This window comes from Sapajus apella, unplaced genomic scaffold (assembly GCF_009761245.1).
Source record: "Sapajus apella isolate SASKATOON/1434 unplaced genomic scaffold, GSC_monkey_1.0 scaffold7, whole genome shotgun sequence".
Lineage (NCBI taxonomy): Eukaryota > Metazoa > Chordata > Mammalia > Primates > Cebidae > Sapajus > Sapajus apella.
Window position 1 is genome coordinate 37,677,310 of NW_022436947.1, and position 19,724 is coordinate 37,697,033.

Sequence of the window (19,724 nt, forward strand, 5' to 3'; positions counted from 1 at the left end):
CAGAGTCTCTGTGTGTCCCAGGCTGGAGTGCAGTGGTGCGATCTCAGCTCACTGCAACCTCTGCTTCTTGGGTTCAAGCGATTCTCCTGTCTCAGCCTCCTGAGTAGCTGGGAACCACCCATGCCACCATGGTGGCGCACGCCACCATGCCCAGATAATTTTTGTATTTTTAGTAGAGATGGGGTTTCACCATGTTGGTCAAACTGGTCTCAAACTCCTGACCTTCTGATCTGCCCACCTCAGCCTCCCAAAGTGCTGAGATTATAGGCATGAGCCACTGCACCTGGCCAGATTTCTGTTTCATAATCCTGGATTTCTGTCTCTCTCTTTTTTTCCGACTCAGTTACAATTACAGCCATGCATTGCTTACTGGTGGGAATACCTTTTGAGAAGTGTGTCTTAGGGTGATTTTGTCATTGTGTCAACATCATAGAGCATGCTACAAAACCTAAATGGTATAATATAGTATATACCTGGGCTGTGTGGTATAGCCTATTGCTCCTAGACTGCAGGACTGTATAGCATGTTATTGTACTAAATATTGTAGGCAATTGTAACACAATGGTAAGTATTTATGTATCTAAACATAGAAAATATACAGTAAAAATATGGTATAAAACATTAAAATTGGTACACTTATATAGGGCACTTATCAGTGGAGGACTAGAAGTTACTCTGATTGAGTCAGTGAGTGAGTGATGAGTGAATGTGAAGGACTAGGATATTATTGTACACTACTACAGATAGAGTATATTATACTTTATAAACAATGTACACTTAGGTTACACTAAATTTATTTAAAAATTAATTAGTTATGCTATGATGTTAAAATGGCTATGATGTCACTAGACAATAGAGAATTTTCAGCACCACTATGATCTTATGGGGCCACTGTCATACATGCAGCCCATCATTGACTGAAACGTCATTATGCAGAGCATGACTATACCATCTCTGTACAGGCCTGGTGACTTTCTTATGTCTGCATGGCCAGTAAAATCTGCATCCATTTTATTATGAAAGACAGCAACCATCTCTACTGTTCTTCCCTCCCAAGCAACTATAGCATGAAGCACCTTATTATCAGTCTGGGTTTACAAGAATTGGATCTTTGCATGTTTGTTTTACTTTCTTGACAACTGGATTTTTTTTTTTTTTTTTTTTTTTTTTAATAAATGTTTCTTTGAGCATTTACTGATGTTTTGTACTGGAAGGATTTCCTGTTTTTTTGGTCTACCACATTTCCAGAAGTAGAAGCCAAAATGTGTTTATTGCTCTTTCCAGAAATCCGTTTTTTTCCTTCTTCGAGGAATCCTATATCTTTAGAAGGAATGCAGTTCAGTTCAGCAAACAATATTGATTGCCTTCTATGTACCAATGACTATTTATGGAAATCGTTAGTTTTATAGCAGAATTCTATCTTCCTTCAAAAAATAAAACAAACATGTTTATCTTTCTTACCATCCTTCTGCAACTATTAATTAAAAGGATTACATTATATAAAACGAGTCAGCAGATAAGTTCCTGTACTTTAGATAAAATTCCTGCCTTCAGGTGAAATTCTGGCACCTAAACTCTTGCTATTAGCAAAGTATGGATGGATTATGTTACCATTGTTAATACATGTATGCACTCGACACACACAGAAGGTAAGTGGACAAGTTACATCAAAGTTCACATTTTTTCAAAATTGTGTATTTTTCTTTGTGTTTAGATTTTCTTCTACCTCAGTTTAAAAGATGTTATAATATGTGGTCAAGTTAATCGTGCCTGGATGTTGATGACACAGCTAAGCTCACTGTGGAATGCTGTAAGTAGATACTAACTGAACTGTCTTTACACTAGTTCTTAAAGGAGAGTGGACTGTTGTAAAGCAACTGTTGTGGGTATACCTTCTTCCCTGCTCTGTGGTCACTAGCAGCAAGTGAATTTGGTTTCTTTTGTCCAGGCACAAGCCTGGGAGAAGAGATAAAAAAGATAATAATGCTATTTTAAGAGATACATCATTAGTATTTTAAAATGTAAATGGTAGATATAAATGAATGTCATTTTTGGATTGAAACAAAGCTCCATTTTATTGGATAGTTTGTACCCCATTCTGGTTTTATTATTTATTGTATGCCTGCTTCCTTTTCATGAGCGCAGACTATATATTGAGTCCATGACTATGGGAAAGATGTTTAGAGTATGAGGTGTGCAATGGCCTTTACATAACTCATAATTTTTGGAAGGGTTAGTTCCATTAAAAAGAGGATTATAAGGATGAACTTAGTGTACCTGGATGATGGTATAAAAATTGGCAAGAGCAGAGGTTTTTGGAGTGGTCAGGGCTGATTGATAAACAATAACATTGATATCTTAATATTGCTAATGTTGTTAGCCAGAAGTTTAAGTTTTCGAACATCCAGTTGCCTGTGAACAGGCAGTTTCTCATTACCTTTTGAATAAAGCTATTGTTTGTGCTAAAAATGCTTGTTATAATTGTGCCACATTTGAACTCTCACAAAAGCAGAAATAAGAGGAAGGAGCAATATACAGTTGTGGAAAGAGAAATTTGCTGAACATAAAACAGCTTAGCTTCCTACCCTGGCTTTGTTCCTCATTGCCATGTGCTTATAATATTCTCCGTCTTTATATATATATATATATATATATATATATAATATTGCATTTTAGGTCTTGGGGTACATGTGAAGAACATGCAAGATTGTTGCATAGGTACATACATGGCAGTGTGGTTTGCTGCCTTCCTCCCCATCACCTATATCTGGCATTTCTCCCCAGTTATCCTTCCCCAACTCCCTACCCCGTGCTGTCCCTCCCCTAGTTCCCCCCCACAGACTCCATTGTGTGATGCTCCCCTCCCTGTGTCCATGTGTTCTCATTGTTCAACACCCACCTATGAGTGAGAACATGCGGTATTTGATTTTCTGTTCTTGTGTCAGTTTGCTGAGAATGATGGTTTCCAGGTTCATCCATGTCCCTACAAAGGACATGAACTCATTGTTTTTTAGGAATTCCATTTGACCCAGCAATCCCATTTCTGGGTATATAGTCAAAGGATTATAAATCGCTCTATTATAAGGACACATGCACATGAATGCTCATGGTGGCACTGTTTACAATAGCAAAGACTTGGAACCAACCCAAATGCCCATTGATGATAGACTGGACATGGAAAATGTGGCACATATATACCATGGAATACTATATAGCCATAAAAATCGAATATTCTCCGTCTTTACCCATTAAGGTCTCTGGACAGGAGTGTTGGCTTTTTCTGACTCCTGCCAGCTTCTGCAAGACATGTCCTGATCTAAATGTTATATATATTCTTTCTCCTCTAGACCATTTAGATTCATTTTTTCTTTCTTTCTAGGTTTTCCAAAGGAAAAAGCAACATCCCCAAATATCTATAACATAATTTAGAGATTTATTACTTTAAGCCAGCGGTTCTCAAAGTGTGGTCCTGGGACCAGTGGTATCAGCATCACCCAAGAACTTGCTGGAAGTGCAAATTCCTAGGCCCCATCCCAGACCTACTGAGTCAGAAACTCTGAGGGCTGCAGACAGTAATCTGTTTTAACAACCCCGCTAGATGATTCTGTTACAGGGTGAAGTTTGAGAATTACTGCCTTAAACTAAAAATAAAATTAATACAGGAACACCTAATTTGTTAGCTAAGGTAGGTTTGGTAATATGAAATCAATTCTCTTCTTGCCATTGTTGCATAGAGTGGGAGTAGAACAGTGCAGCCAAGAATGAGATGGTGTCCTGATGCGATGTAAAGATGTTGAGTTAACTTATGAAGCTAGAGCCCCTGACGCCTTCTCAAGTCCTTTTAGTTTCTTTGAGTAAGTTTTAGAGCTTCTACAAAATGGCTCCAGGCCCCCTATTCATAGGTCAGTCTGAGCACATGATATCATCAGTCCTTAAATCATTAGTAATAAGGAGGGATCATGAAGTTAGCTATTGACTGGACTTTAGACAACAGAGAAAATGTTGTCACTAAACATTGGTTGATGGCGTAAATGACCATGTTTGTTGAGATTAAAGTATCTTGCAAGAAATAGGTAAGAAAAGTTGTTGGGACATACGCTTATTTGCTTATTTTTTATTGTTGGCTGAGTCCTCTACCCAATGTCTCTTTGGAATGAGAAACACAAACATGTTTCAGGTTAAAAAATAGTACTGTGGCAGCCAGGCACGGTGGCTCATGCCTGTAATCCCAGCACTTTGAGAGGCCAAGGCAGGCGGATCACCTGAGGTTGGGAGTTCAAGACCAGACTGATCAACATGGAAAAACCCTGTCTCTATGAAAAATACAAAATTAGCTGGGCGTGGTGGTATGTGCCTGTAATGCCAGCTACTTGGGAGGCTGAGGCAGGAGAATCGCTTGAACCCAGGAGGCAGAGGTTGTGGAGCTGAGATTGCACCATTGCACTCCAGCCTGGGCAATAAGACAAAACTCTGTCTCCAGAAAAAAAAAAAAATGCTGTTGCAAGAATAGTACATAAGTGCCAGCCTAGGAGTTCATATTAGAAAATGCCAGAGTGACTGTGTTTCTGCATGCATGAAGACACACTAAATATGTCAATATGCTTTATGTGTTGTGTATTTTAGTTCTATTCCATGCTTTTTAAAATTTCTGTATGCCATATTTTTTGTGCTTTGTCGTGTCTTTTTGAAGTAATAATAGTAGCTAATATTTATTGAATGCTTCCTGTATGTCAGATGCTACACTGCATCGGTAGCATCTCAGTTTGCATTTTCTCAGTTTGTCTCTGCAGCGTCCCAAGTTAGGCACTGTTATTTTTCCCATTTTACAGATGAGGAAAACTAAACCTTAGTTAAGTCATAGCCATCGTTGTTAAATGGCTAGAGTAGGATTCAAATTTGGATCTGTCTGACTACAAAGTGGTTGTTCTTAGTTATCAATGATTTATGAGGGAATGCCAGGTCTACCATTTGCTTTTCCCATAACTGGCAGCATAGAATTTCTCCTCTTCAGGTTCTTTTACAATGATATAACCTTGAGCTCTAAAACCCAACTCTCACAAAACGCTTGGCATTAACGAGTAATATTCATAAAGAGTTCAGGTCCAGTAAGTCCTCTAGATACTGTGCATTTTGTCCCTGAATTGAAACAGCCAATCAGAGAGTAGCACACTTTGACTCTATTACTTTAGATTTTCTCTTTCCGAGTTATGCTTTTTTGCCCTGAATTCAGCTTTTGTTCATTGTTTTGTTGTATGGAAGCCCCTCAATTGATTTAATCTGTCTTCTAGCAAAAGACATTTAGGTTGTTTCCCATCTTCTGTTAATAAAATCCTGTGGTGAACATCCTGTTTCTCAGTGTTTTGTTGTATACATGTATGGTTATGTCTGCAGGATAAATTCCTAGTAGAATTGCTAAGGCAAAGATTTGATTTGTTTATAATTACAAAATTGGCTGGGTGCAGTGGCTCATGCCTGTAATCCCAGCACTTTAGGAGGCTCAAGCAGGCGGATCATTTGAGGTCAGGAGTTTGAGGCCAGCCTGGTCAACATTGTGAAACCCCATCTCTACTAAAAATACAGAAATTAGTCAGGCTTGGTGGCAGGTGCCTGTGATGTGATGATTTACTTCAAAATATTTTAAATTTTTACATGAAACAGGTCTTATTTCTTTTCAAATAATTTCAACTTTGAGTTTAGATATAAGGGGTACATGCTCAGGTTCGTTACCTGGGAATATTATGTGATGCTAAGATTTGGGGTACATATCCCATCACCCAGGTAATGAGCATAGTACCCAATAGGTAGTTTTTCTAAACCACCCCCATCTTCTGGTAGTCCACATAAATATGCAGATATGCTCCCATATTTATGTTCATGTATGCTCGATATTTAGCTTCCACTTGTAAGTAAGAACATGCATTATTTTGTTTTCTGCTCCTGCATCAATGCTTGAGATGGTGGCCTCCGGCTCCTTACGTATTGCTGCAAAGGACACAATTTCATTCTTTTTTATGGCTATGTAGTATTATATAGTGTATATCTACCACTTTTTCCTTATTCAATCTACAATTGATTAAATAAAAGGGATTCCACATCTTTGCTATTGTGAATAACACAGAGATGAACATATGAGTGCATGTGTCTTTTTGGTAGCATGATTTATTTTTCTTTGGCTGTATACCCAATAATGGGATTACTGGGTTGAATGGTAGCTCTGTTTTAAGTTCTTTGAGAAATCTCCAGACTGCTTTCCACAGTGGGTAGACTAATTTACATTCCCCCCAATGGTGTATAAGTGTTCTCTTTTCTCCACAGCTTTGCCAGCATCTGTTGTTTTATGACTTTTTAATAATAGCCCTTCTGATTTTTTTTTTTTTTTTTTTTTTTTGTGGCAGTCTTTGCTCTGTCATCCAGGCTGGAGTGCAGTGGTCTGATCTCAGCTCGCTGCAACCACCACCTCTCAGGTTCAAGCAATTCTTGTGCCTCAGCCTCCCAAGTAGCTGGGACTACAGGTATGCGCCACCATGCCTGGCTAATTTTTGTATTTCTAATAGAGACAGGGTTTCGCCATGTTGGCCAGGCTGGTCTTGAACATCTGGCCTCAAGTGATCCACCTGTTCGGCCTCCCAAAGTGCTGGGATTGCAGGTGTGAGCCACTGTGCGCAGCCTCATTGTGGGTCAGTTTGCATTTATATGTTAATTAATGATGCGGAGCATTTTCTCATCTGTTTCCTGGCCACTTGTATGTCTTCTTTTGAGAAGTGTCTTTTGATGTTCTTTACCTATTTTTATGGGGTTATTTGTTTTTGGCTTGTTGATTTAAGTTCCCTACAGATTCTGGATATTAGGCCTTTGTTGGCTGCATAGTTTGCAAATATTCTCCCTCATTCTGTAGGTTGTCTGTTTGCTCTATCGATAGTTTCTTTTGCTGTGCAGAAGCTCTTTAGTTTAATTAGGTCCCATTGTCTATCATTCTTTTTGTTGCAATTGTTTTTGGGAACTTTCTCGTTTCTTAATGCATTTTGTTTATTCTTTTTAGATTGATTTTTCCACAGTGAAACATGTGATTCCAGATAAATATATAGTGTCTACTTTGCAAAGGTGGCGTTTAAATGTACTGCGTTTGAATTTTCGTGGTTGTCTTCTCCGACCCAGAACTTTCAGATCTGCCAGTAAGTATGTTCATTACAACTATTTGTCTTTCTTTCCTGTATTACAATTAAACAAATTTATGGAAAAGCATAGATAAAAAGGAAACTTCAGTGACAGTTTTAGGTCATAAGGTTATCAATTATAAGACTATTTTAAAAGTGTATAATACAGTATAGCTCTTACTGTTTTGTGTGCCCTAGGAGTTGGTTCTTTGTCTCTTCTTTTTTTTTTTTTTTTTTTTTTTTAAGACAGAGTCTCACTCTGTCACCCAGTGCAGTGGCATGATGTTGGCTCACTGCAACCTCTGGCTCCTGGGTTCAAACAATTCTCATGCCTTGGCCTCCTGAGTAGCTGGGACTACGGCATGCACTACCATGCCCAGATAATTTTTTGGTGTTTTTAGTAGAGACCAAACTTCAGCATGTTGGCCAGGCTAGCCTTGAACTCCTGACCTCAAGTGATCCACCCGCCTCTGCCTCCCAAAATGCTGGGATTACAGGCGTGAGCCACCATACACGGCTGGTTCTTTTTCTACTCTTGACTACTCTTTTGAGGTGTAGTATTTATGTATTTATGGATCATCAATTTTTCTACTAAAAATATTTAACAGATTCTCATTTTTAAAAATCTAACAAAGGCAAGTAAAACCATCTTTTTTCACCTCCCTCAAACCCATTCACTTACTCAAAGGCATCCAATGTTTTTAGTTTTCTGTTTTTCTAAAATAAATTTCTACATATGTGATTAAAAATACACAATTTTAATTTTAACATGAAAGGAGTCATATTGTTTTATATTTTCTTTTATGTCCTGAAAAATTTTTCCATGTCAGTACATATAGACCCACTAAATTATTTTTAAATACTGTAAAATTATTTTCTATATTATAGATGTAACATACTTTATTTAACCTACTTCCTTTTGATGGACATTGAGATTATTTCCAATTTTTTCCAAGCTGACTGCTTTGTACTTCCATTGTGATATTTGTCTTTAACCTATATATCCTTTGAGATGTATTTTCTATCACATATGTATTTTTGGAAATGAAGAAAACAATATATTCAAAAAAAAGTATACATTCATATTGACTCCAGATAACGAGAAAGAATGTCATATACATGTGCAAATACCAGTTGGATACATTCTAAAGATATTAAAGGGTAAAATCAGGTAGCATGAGAGAGATATATATTATATATAAAATCTAATACCAATTGTATATAACTTCAATTTGCAAAATTATATATATTTTTACCTTTTATTTTGAAATAATTTTAAACAATATATATTATTATAGATTTTTAAGGACACACATATAGTGACATATAAAAAGCATGCATGAGAAAAAAACTCCAAATGCAAGACAGTGGTTGTGCAAGTAGACAGAGAGCGTTTAATGGAATGGGGAAGAACTGCACAAGGAGTTTCAACTGTGTCTGTAGATTTTTTATTGAAAAAATAAATTATACAAAATGTAATAATTCTGATTGCTTATTGCTGGTGCTATACAAAGTTGTAGTTTTTTGTATGATGTATCTGACCATGTATTAAGCTCTCTTCTTGGTTTTAATAGTTTGTCAATTGATTCTCTTGGATTTTCTTCCTTTCCTTTCCTTTCCTTTCCTTTTTCCTTTCCTTTCCTTTCCTCCTCTTTCCTTTCCTTTCCTTTCTTTTTTCCTTTTTCCTTTCCGAGACAGAGTTTCACTCTTGTTGCCTAGACTGGAGTGCAATGGCGTGATCTCGGCTCATCACAAACTCCGCCTCCTGGATTCAAACCATTCTCCTGGCTCAGCCTCCTGAGTAGCTGGGTTTACGGGTGCCTACCACCATGCCCAGCTAATTTTTGTATTTTTAGTAGAGACAGGGTTTCACCGTGTTGGTGAGGCTGGTCTCGAGCTCCTGATCTCATGATCTGCCCACCTCGGCCTCCCAAAGTGCTGGGATTATAGGCGTGAGCCACTGTGCCTGGCCAGTCTCTTGGATTTTCTAAGTAGACTGTCATATCTGGGAATATTGACAGTTTTATTTCCATTTATGCCTATTCTTATATCTTTTTTCTTTTTCTCATTTTATTACTTTGCTTAGGACCTTTTTTGCAATGTTGAAAAGTAGCAGGGATATGCAGGAGTCTTGCTCATTGCTCCTTTTTCATATTTTTAATGAGAATAATGTTAATATTAATACATCTTTTAATTTCTGGGATTCATCCTGTATGGGGATATAATTCGGTTTTCACTTTTACAGCAGCCGTGCCCTGCATGTTCCTCATTCTGTTCACGTCTGCCTTTGGATTTTTAGGAACTATTAGTTTCTGATCCACCAAGGCCATTCTTTCTTTGTCTTCCAGGCATGTTGTACATTTTTGAAAAAAAAAAAAAAAATCATCCTTGGATTTTGGGCAGAAGAGAGAAACTGAACATGTGCTCAGTCTCCCATTTTTAACTAATTTATTATGTTTGTGGTAATAAAAAGTTGATAAAATAATTATAAACCTTAAAATGTTAGCCACCCAAACTTGCCCTCTCTGTGTCTCTGTTTTTGTCTGTCTCTCTCTCTCCCTCTTTTTCTATTAGTATATGTATATACACACATATTACACACACACACACACACACACACACACACACACGAAATATACGTAGAAAATATATGATTAAATGAATCTACATTTTCAGAAGGAAGGAAACGAACTCAAGGTGTAACATTCAGGGTTTCAGTTTGACCTAAGAGTTTCATGATAAGAATGGTAGTTGAACAGTGGAATGAGTTTCTGAGAAATGTCAAGGCATGCTTATCTAGAAGCTTTTGTTTATTGAGATACATTTTATGTAACATAAAATTCACCTTTTTAACCATTCTAAAGAGTACAGTTCAGGGGTTTTTATTATATTAACAATGCTGAGCAACCATCACTAGTTAATTCTAGAACATTTTCATCAGCCCAAAAAGAAAACTCATACCCATTTTGCCTTTTATTTCTTTATTTTACACAATTGCTCATTGAGGAAGCTCCCATATGTTCCTACTTTGCTGAATGTTCTTATTATAAAAGAGTGATGGGAGATTTTGTCAAATGTGTTTTCTGAGTCAATTGAAATGGTTTTCCCCTCCTTCCTTCTATTCATATTGTATATATTACATTAATTGATTTTTATCTGTTGAACCACCCTTGGATTCCTGAGATCAGTCTCACTTGTTCATACATCATGGTGTATAACCCTTTTAATATGCTGCTGGATTCTATTTGATAATATTTTGTTAAGGATTTTTGCATCTATATTTAAAAGGAGTATTACGCTGTAGTTTTTCTTTCTTGTGATGTCTTTGGCTTTCTTATCAGGATAATATTGGCTTCATAGAATGAGGTAGGAGGTATTTTTTACTTGTATTTTTTGGGAAGAGTTTGAGGATTGGTGTTTATTAGCCTTTAAATGTTTGGTAAAATTTGCCCATGAAGCCATCTGGTCCTAGGCTATTTGTTGGAGGCTTTTTCTTTTTTTAGATGGAGTTTTGCTCTGTCATCCAGGCTGGAGTGCAGTGGCACGATCTTGGCTCATTGCATCCACTGCCTTCCAGGTTCAAGTAATTCTCCTGCCTCAGTCTCCTGAGTAGCTGGGATTACAGGTATGTGCCACCATGCCCAGCTAATTTTTGTATTTTGAGGAGAGATGGGTTTTCACCATGTTGGCCAGGCTGGTCTTGAACTCTTGATCTCAAGTGATCCAGCCTCCCAAAGTGCTGGGATTATAGGCATGAGCCACCGCACCTGGCCTTGTTGGAGGTTTTTTGATTGCTGATTTTGTATTACTTACCATAGATCTATTTAGATTTTCTGTTTCTTCTTGAGTGACTTTTGGTAGTTTATGTGTTTCTAGAAATTTGTCAGTTCCATGTAGTCTATCTAATTTTGGGGGGTACAACAGTTCATAATATTCTCTTATGATCCTTTTTATTCCTTGTAAAGTCAGTACCAATGTACTCACTTTCATTTTTAATTTAAGTAATATTAGTCTTCTCTCTTGTTTTCCTGGTCAGTCTAGGTAAAGGTTTGCGATTATTTCAAACAACCGTTTGGTTCTCTTTTCATTATTGTAAAAAATACATATAACATGGCCAGGTGCAGTGGCTCATGCCTGTAATACCAGCACTTTGGGAGGCCAAGGCAGGTAGATCACCTGGGGTCTGGAGTTCAGGACCAGCCTGATCAATGTGGAGAAACCCCATCTCTACTAAAAATACAAAATTAGCCGGGTGTGGTGCCGCATGCCTGTAATCCAAGCTACTCAGGAGGCTGAGGCAGAAGAATCGCTTGAACCTGGGAGGTGGAGGTTGCAGTGGGCTGAGATCATGCCATTGCACTCCAGCCTGGGCAATAAGAGCGAAACATCGTCTCAAAAAAAACTAAATAAAAATAAAACTTGCCATTTTAACCACTTTTGTATGTACAGTTCTGTGGCATTAAGTATATTCACATTGTTGTGCCACCATCATCACTGTCCATCTCCAGAACTTTCATCTCACAAAACTGATAGTCTGTACCCATTAAGTACTAAATCCTCTTTTCCTCCTCCTTCTAGATCCTGGCAACCACCATTCTACTTTCCATCTCTGAATTTGATGACTCTAGGTGCCTTACATAAGTGAAATCAAACAATAATTGTTTTTGTGCCTGGCTTACTTCACTTAGCACAATGTCTTCAGGGTTTAATATTTTATTGTATGTATGTACCACATCTTGTTTATCCATTCTTCCATTAATAGACACTAAGGTTGCTTTAATCTTTCAGGTGTTGTGAATAATGCTACTATAAATATGGATATTTAAAAAAATCTTATTTTTATTAGTTCTCTATTGTTTTTCTATTTTCTATTTTGCTTATCTCCACTCCAATATATATATATTTTGTTTTTGGAGAGAGGGTCTCCCTCTGTTGCCCAGGCTGGAGTGCACTGGCATGATCACAGCTCACTGCAGTCCCAACCTGCTGGGCTTAAGTGAGCCTCCCACCTCAGCCACCTGAGTAGCTAGGGCTACAGGTGGCCACACCTGGCTAATTAGAAAAGAAAAAAGTTGTAGAGATGGTGTTTCGCCATATTGACCAAGCTGGTCTTGAACTCCCGACCTCAAGTGATCTGCCTGCCTCAGCCTCCCAAAGTGTTGGGATTATAGGCATAAGCCTCCGTGCCCAGCCTGGATTGTGAGGTTTTAACCATTCTGCCCAATGGTTTGGGTCAGAGGTGGAAACTTAGAGATATTAGTTCTCCATGCAAATCACTATAGATGTGTGGGTTTTTTTTTTTTTTTTTTTTTTTTAATGTAGTCTTGTTCTGTCACCCAGGCTGGAGTGCAGTGGCGCCATCTTGGCTCACTACAACCTTCACCTCCCATTTTCAAGTGATTCTCCTGCCTCAGCCTCCCCAGTAGCTGAGATTATAGGCACTTGCCACCATGCCTGGCTAATTTTTTGTATTTTTAGTAGAGATGGCATTTCACCATGTTTGGCCAGTCTGGTCTCGAACTCCCGACCTCAGGTGATCCACTCACTTTGGCCTCCCAAAGTGCTGGGATTACAGGCATGAGCCACCGCACCCGGCCCTACAGATGTGTTTTTGACAAATATTTTCTCCTACAATGTGGCTTGTCTTTTCATTCTCTTGATCTATCTTCTTTTTAAATATATGTATTTACAGCTATATCCTTCCTTAGATTTTTCCCTGCTTCCACATAAAGACTTTTCCTGATGCTTAGGCACCAGCTACACTGGGAAGTTTGGAGTGAAGATGCAATGGACAGCCTAAGGTTGTAACTTGTGTAGAGAGTAAAGAGGATCAGATAATGAAAATGCCTATGTCGAATTACTATGCACTGGGCATATTGACCATATGTTTATTATATCACATAATGATGTATCTCATATATGTTATATATGAGATACATACATAAGACATATATGTTTGTATTTGTATCTGAGGTCAAGATAGCCTGTAGACCTTTTTTTTCTATAAATTTTTAATATTTTGTATCTGTTTAAAGTTTATTTCATTTAGTATTTATCTGAAGTGTTCTTCTTAGTACAGTTGTCTCCACCACAGAAACAACTGAGCATGCAAGCCTGAGTAGACCTTGATTTTTTTTAAGGAAGCAAATGTAATGTCTGTCTCATCTTTGTAATATTCTTAATTTACTGAAAATTATTTAATCAAACCCATTTTAATTCCAGCAAACTTGAGTATATCAAAGATAAAAACCATTCCTAACACATGGACACATAGAGGGGAATGATGGACACTGGGACTTACTGGAGGTTGGAGGGTGAGAGGAGGGAGAGGATCAGGAAAAATAACACTTGCTAGGCTTAATACCTGGGTGACTAAATAATCTATACAATGAGCCCCTGTGGCACGAATTACCTATCTAACAAACCTATACATGTACTCCTGAAATTGAAATAAAAGTTAAAAAATAATTCTCAGAGCTGTTTTAGCTTTTCCATTGTCTCTCCCACCCTACCCCAACCCCCTACCCCAGCTAAGACCAGTTCATCTATTGGTGTGTCGAGAATTACACACTTTTCTGGCAAGAAGTTTGGTTTTCTGACTGTTAGATTGAAGATAAGTATTGGCTGCTCTTTTGGGCTGTTTAGCTGACTGAACACAACAGTTGTAATCCTTATACCAGTAAAACTTTAGAAAATTATCTGTAGAATGTTATGTTAAGATATTTAAGGCTGGGCACAGTGGCTCATGCCTGTAATCCCAGTACTTTGGGAGGCCAAAGCAGGCAGATCACTTGAGGCCAAGAGTTTGAGACCAGCCTGGCCAACATGATGAAACCTTATCTTTACTAAAAATGCAAAAATTAGCCAGGTGTGGTAATGTGTGACTGTGGTTCTAGTTACTTGGGAGGCTGAGGCATAAGAATTGCTTGAACCCATGAGGTGGAGATTACAGTGAGCTCAGATCACGCCACCTTACTTCAGCTTGGGTGACAGAGCAAGACTCCGTGTTTAAAAAAAAAAAAAAAAAAAAGCAGCAGCAGCCTTTAAAAGGCAGATGAGGGCACAGGTTTACAGAATTTAGACAAGTAGCTCCTCATTACCTGCTGGGCGTAGTGGCTCATGCCTGTAATCCAGCACTTTGGGAGGCCGAGGTGGGCAGATCATTCAAGGTCAGGAGTTTGAGACCAGCCTGGCCAATATGGTGAAACTCTGTCTCTACTAAAAATACAAAAATTAGCTGGGTGTGGTAGTAGACTCCTATAATCCTAGCTACCTGGGAGGCTGAGGCAGGAGAACTGCTTGAACCTGGGAGGTAGATGTTGTGGTGAGCCAAAATGGTGCCATTGCATTCCAGCCTGGGTGACAGAAGGAGACTCTTATCTCAAAAAAAAAAAAAAAAAAAAAAATCCGATTTGCAGAGCAGGAGACTCAGATTTCTCAGAAACAGACATAAATTGATCCAGGGTGTAGGCTCCAGAGGATGGAATGGTAAGTGAATGAAAAAGCAGTGCTGCTCAATGTTAAATATCTTTCTCTTTCTCTTTCTTAAATGTAACTAGACATTAGGTCACAGCCTACTGAGGACTCAGGGGACTCCATTCATAGTAAATCTTGTTTATTTCACAAAAATCAGAGAATCTTAGGACTAGTAGGAAAGTTTTATTTTTTTTAAACTTATTTTGTCCAAATACCCAAGTGATATATAAATTCAAATATGTGTATCTCAGGATAGTCATATCTTTTACTACCATAAAGTATACTTATTTTTGTAACCCCATGAACTTGTATTGTCTGTCGTAAAAAAGAGACATCCAAAGGCAAGTTATTAGAGTAACTATCAAGTAAGAAATTGGTGGAAGAGGAAGTGTCTAATTGTTCATTCCATCACAAATCAACTACACTTCCCTGAAAAAGTATTAACATTGATGTAGAAAAGGGGCAGATCTTAAGATTTAAAAATTCACTTCAGTCTTGACCCTGAGAGATGTTAGCAATGCCTACTGACTTACCTTTGGATCGCCTGTGTTTGTTTCTGTTTTGATGTGTTCAGGAGCTTTATTTCCACATGCATTCCTGGGGATTAAATTGAATATAAAAATCAACCAATAAAATCCCTAACTAGCGTCTAAAAATTATACCAAAGAACAACTTGGGCCCTTTCTCTGAATCAGATTTCATCTCATTTCATTCCAGAATCCTCTTGCCTCCAGTGTAATCCTCCTGTCTCTGATGGAGGTCACACCAGGCTTTTCCCCATCATCAAATCTTGGCTCTTTCAGGTCCTATGTCCTTAAAAGTCCACTCTGAGGCTCATGAACAATAATAAATGAATTTGTTACATCTCTCTGGTAACATTTGAAATGTAATAGTTGGCTACCATGCCTCATAGTGACGAATGTAGGGATTTGCATGGAGAAGTAATATCTCTAAGTCTACTTCTGACCCAAACCACTGGGCAGAGTGGTTAGAACCCCATGGTTCAGTCTGGGCATGGTGTCTCATGCCTGTAATCCAAGCACTTTGGGAGGCTGAGTCGAGCGCATCACCTGAGGTCAGGAGTTCGAGACCAGCCTGGGCAACAAAGACCAGCTTGGCCAACATGGCGAAACCCCATCTCTACTAAAAATACAAAAATTAGCCAGGTGTGGTGACAGGCGACTGTAATCCCAGCTACTCCGGGAGTTGAGGCAGGAAAATTGCTTGAACCTGGGAGGTGAAGGCTACAGTGAGCCAAGATTGTACCACTGCACTCCAGCCTGGATGACAGAGTGAGATTCTGTCTCAAATAATCATAATAATAAATAAATAAAAATAGGACCTCACAATCCAGAGTTATTTACTGAAGCATTAGCTCTGGCAGTTCTTCCAGTTCCCACTCTCTTGGTTTCCTATATATAAATACAGATCTATTTAGATCTTAGACAAAAAAATTTCTCCTGCCAACTGCCCTCATGAGTGCTCCCCCACCTTCCTGGGTACTTGCTCTGCTTTGGGGTTTGGTTCTGGAAGTTCTGGTGCCAGGCAGCCACAGACAAGGGTGACTTTTAGAATGCTCTGCAGCCCTGCATAGCAGAAGGGGCTTAGGCGGATCTGAATCCTGGCCTTGCCACTTGCCAGCTGTGTGACTTTATCCAAGTTACCCAAAATCTCCACCTTGGATTCCTCATCTATAAAAGGCAGACAGTATTACCTACCTCAGAGGGATTTTGTGAGAATTAGAAGTAGAATATGTGAAGCTCTTAGCACAGTGACCGGCCTCTAGCATGTGCTTAAAAAGTGCATGGCTAAGCGTGGTGCTTATGCCTGTAATCCCAGCACTTTGGGAGGCTGAGGCAGGAGGATCATTTGAAGTCAGGAGTTCAAGACCAGGCTGATCAACATGGTGAAACCTTGTCTCTACTAAAAATACAAAAATTATCCAGGCATGGTGGCGAGCGCCTGTAATACCAGCTATTTGGGAGGTTGAGGCAGGAGAATTGATTGAACCTGGGAGAAGAAGGTTGCAGTGAGCCGAGATTGGACCACCACACTCTAACCTGGGCAGCAGAGTGACACTCCATCTCGAAAAATAAAAAAGTACCTAAAACTAATTTTTATATACTGTTTTCCATGCTTTGGGAGTTTGCACAAGTATCAAATAAGGTGGTTATTTGCTAAACTTTGTAGGAATGCCTTGATACAAGAAATGAAAATGTATTAACTCAGTATGAAAGGAAAATGTATATTAAAAGAAAAAAGTAGTATCTTACTGAGGGCATGCATATATTTCTTTTCACTTTATTTTTTTCTCTACGTAGAATATGACTATTTAAATGCAAACTGTTGGGATCAGGGTCTAAAATCCTCCATGGATTTCCTCTTTTGCTGGTGATCTAGTGGTGAGCTCATTTTAACCTGCAAACCCAAATCACGGGGCTTCTTTTGGGCACCACCTCCTCCCTCAGTGGCCTCATATTATTTCCTAGTTTTTGTTCTGGCTTCATCCCAAATACTGCCCCTAAATCCTAATTTCATTCTTTGTTTTATGTTTCTCGATATACTAGCTTAGCAGGAAGTGCCCTTTCTCATGGACAGGTGGATTCCCAATATGAACTCTACTTAAAACACACACACACACACACACACACACACACACACACACACACAAATGCTCTTTTCACATTCACAGGTGTCTATACCTCTTCAGGGCTCATGCTTCACACCATCTACAGCTGTTAATCACGGTCCTAGCTTCCAATAGAATTCTCACATTCTCTATCTGTTGTTTGTGACAATTCTCTCAGATCTAGCTTGACAGTATTTTGCAAGGATTAGTGAAAAGTGGTTGAGCATTTGGATGTACCAGGACCTTATTTTGGAATGTACAGAAATCAGAAATGAAAATTTATTTAAATTTTAAGATGATTTACTGAAAAAAAGTAGAGGGGTGGGGAATGACCCACCCCTCTACTTTTTGTATAAAATCATTTTGATCATCTTTAGGTATGCACAGCTATCAAAAGGCATGTAAAAATGAACCAAGTTTTTTTTTTTTATTTTCAGAAAGTAGTAAAAGCATTTATACAGGACATTATGAAAGTCTAATGCCATCATTAGGACCCAGCTGCTGCAGGTTACTGGTGTGGAATTACATATCACCAGATGCTGTTCCACAAATGGACAGGCAAGCAGGATGTCAGTATTCTCTTGATTACTATAAGAGTCAACAATAATACTTATCATCATTAAAGAAAGCTTCCTTTAGCTGGATAACCCTGCATAAATAGGCAACACAGTTAATCAAAAATGTAAACATATGTTTTCTAACACCAGTATGGAAAATACAAAACTAATTACAATCAGAAAAATTTCTATCTTATCCCAATATAATAATTCTTACACTTTGCTTCTTTGCAGTGTGATCCCTATGTACTTTTTCCCATTCATCATCTTCTGTGTCCTGGTCAAATGACTCAGGATATGCTGGTAACTTGTCTTTGGGGCATTCTTCATAGTAGCTTCTAATGTATTTTCCCACAGACCACCCTTTGTATTCTTCAGGTGTTTTGCATTCCAGGCCATTAAAATGAACATTGTAGTGGTGCTTTAACCAGTAGTAGAGGTAGTGAATGTTGTAGTCACATCTCCAAGGGTTATCTCTGAGCCACAAGAGTTTCAAAAAATACAAGTCTTCTAATACGCCATAGTCAAAGTTTTGCAGACTGTTGTTTGATAAATCTAATTCTTCTAAATGTGTAAGCCCTAAAAAAGCAGCTGGAAACAGAAAATATTTATTGAGCCTGAGTAATTGAGTTAATACACTGCATGGTATATCCTAAGGACCAATAAAAATTTTAAAAAGAGGCTTAATTTTCCCCTTTGAAAAGAAAGAGATGTCTCTTCCCTTCTTTTTTCCCAGAGCTCTTACGTTAGAAAACTTTTAACTGTTAGTACTTTCTCCTCTCTTTGAAATGTCTTTAAATCCTTTTGGAGACTATATAGGCTTTTCGTCAGCTTTATGATGCAAGAATGTCTTTTTCAAGGACCTGGGAGCTATCTCTTTGAAATATAAACGTCAAGGAAGATGGTACCTCCATCTTCCAGCTCCTGTGGCAGGGTGGGTCCTAACTTTGGTGAGGTCTTGCTTCTATTTGCAAAACTACCTTCTGTCATGGAGACAGAAATTTATTTTTCTTTGAATAAGGCCAGTAAACTAACACAGATAGTCACCCCATTTAACAGGTAAAGTTAGGATGAATTATGTGTGACAAAATGTGGTGTCAAATCTTCTTCCTTAAGGACTCATTATTGTTTGTCCGGAAAACATGTATGTAATGGGTGGTATCTGCTTGGTTACATAGGGTCGAGAGTCTTTGCAGTCTCTCAGTGGATTGCCTGTGATACGCATCACATTCTGGTTTAATGCTTAGTCAGTAATGAACGTTTTTCTTTCTTTACTACCTTTGTGGAGATATTTTCTGGGTTGAAAGAAGGTTTTGTTTTTAATTATATTTCTCCACTGTAAACGTATCTAATTGCAAAATTGTAAAATATACTGTTACTCAAAGCTTTTCGCTTGATTAGTTTGACTAGAATACAGTATTTTGTTTGAAAAATCAGTTTTAAGTTAGCTTTTTAAGATGTATTTTGGGCTCTTTTTTTTTTTTTTTTGTACTTACTGGGAAAAAGAAGATACTCAAAAAAGAAACATGAATTAAGAAAATATTTCACACGTAAGACATAAGTGCAGAAAAAAAATGAAAAATATGCCTGGTGGTGATTTGACAGTTCCCTGGGTTATCAGTAAATCTGAAAATACCTAGAAAACAACCTTATCCCAGTGTTGGGGGAAGGGTTCTATTCCCGTAGAGTCCAAAAATAACAACTTTTCCAACATTTTGAAAACATCTGGTTGTATTTTGGCAAACTATGGTAGCTATCGGCTTTGAATCCATATGTATTTAATTTTGCTGGAGGTTGGATAATTAAAACCAATATAAAATATAACTGAAAATAAAACAACAAAAAGCTTTTTTCCCCCTTCTAAGAGCAAAGAAATCTACACCTAGGTTATCTCTATTCCAGTTGATA

General features: G+C 38.1%; 2 protein-coding genes across 20 annotated transcripts in view; one reads left to right on the forward strand and one right to left on the reverse strand.

The window, feature by feature from the left end:
- The window catches only part of FBXL13 (F-box and leucine rich repeat protein 13), a 262,519-nt gene that overhangs the window by 69,948 nt on the left and 172,847 nt on the right, over nt 1-19,724 (forward strand). For all 17 annotated transcript variants that reach the window (XR_004268363.1, XM_032276371.1, XM_032276367.1 and 14 more), the window contains 2 exons: nt 1,715-1,810; nt 7,040-7,172. Coding sequence is in view for 16 of the 17 variants with exons in the window: in XM_032276371.1 (XP_032132262.1) it covers nt 1,715-1,810; nt 7,040-7,172 (229 nt within the window). In the remaining variant the exon portion in view is untranslated. The remainder of the gene's footprint in view (nt 1-1,714; nt 1,811-7,039; nt 7,173-19,724) is intronic.
- The window catches only part of LRRC17 (leucine rich repeat containing 17), a 30,784-nt gene continuing 28,721 nt past the window's right edge, over nt 17,662-19,724 (reverse strand). For all 3 annotated transcript variants that reach the window (XM_032276392.1, XM_032276391.1, XM_032276393.1), the window contains one exon: nt 17,662-18,407. In XM_032276392.1, the coding sequence (XP_032132283.1) occupies nt 18,010-18,407 (398 nt within the window). In that variant the 3' untranslated portion in view covers nt 17,662-18,009. The remainder of the gene's footprint in view (nt 18,408-19,724) is intronic.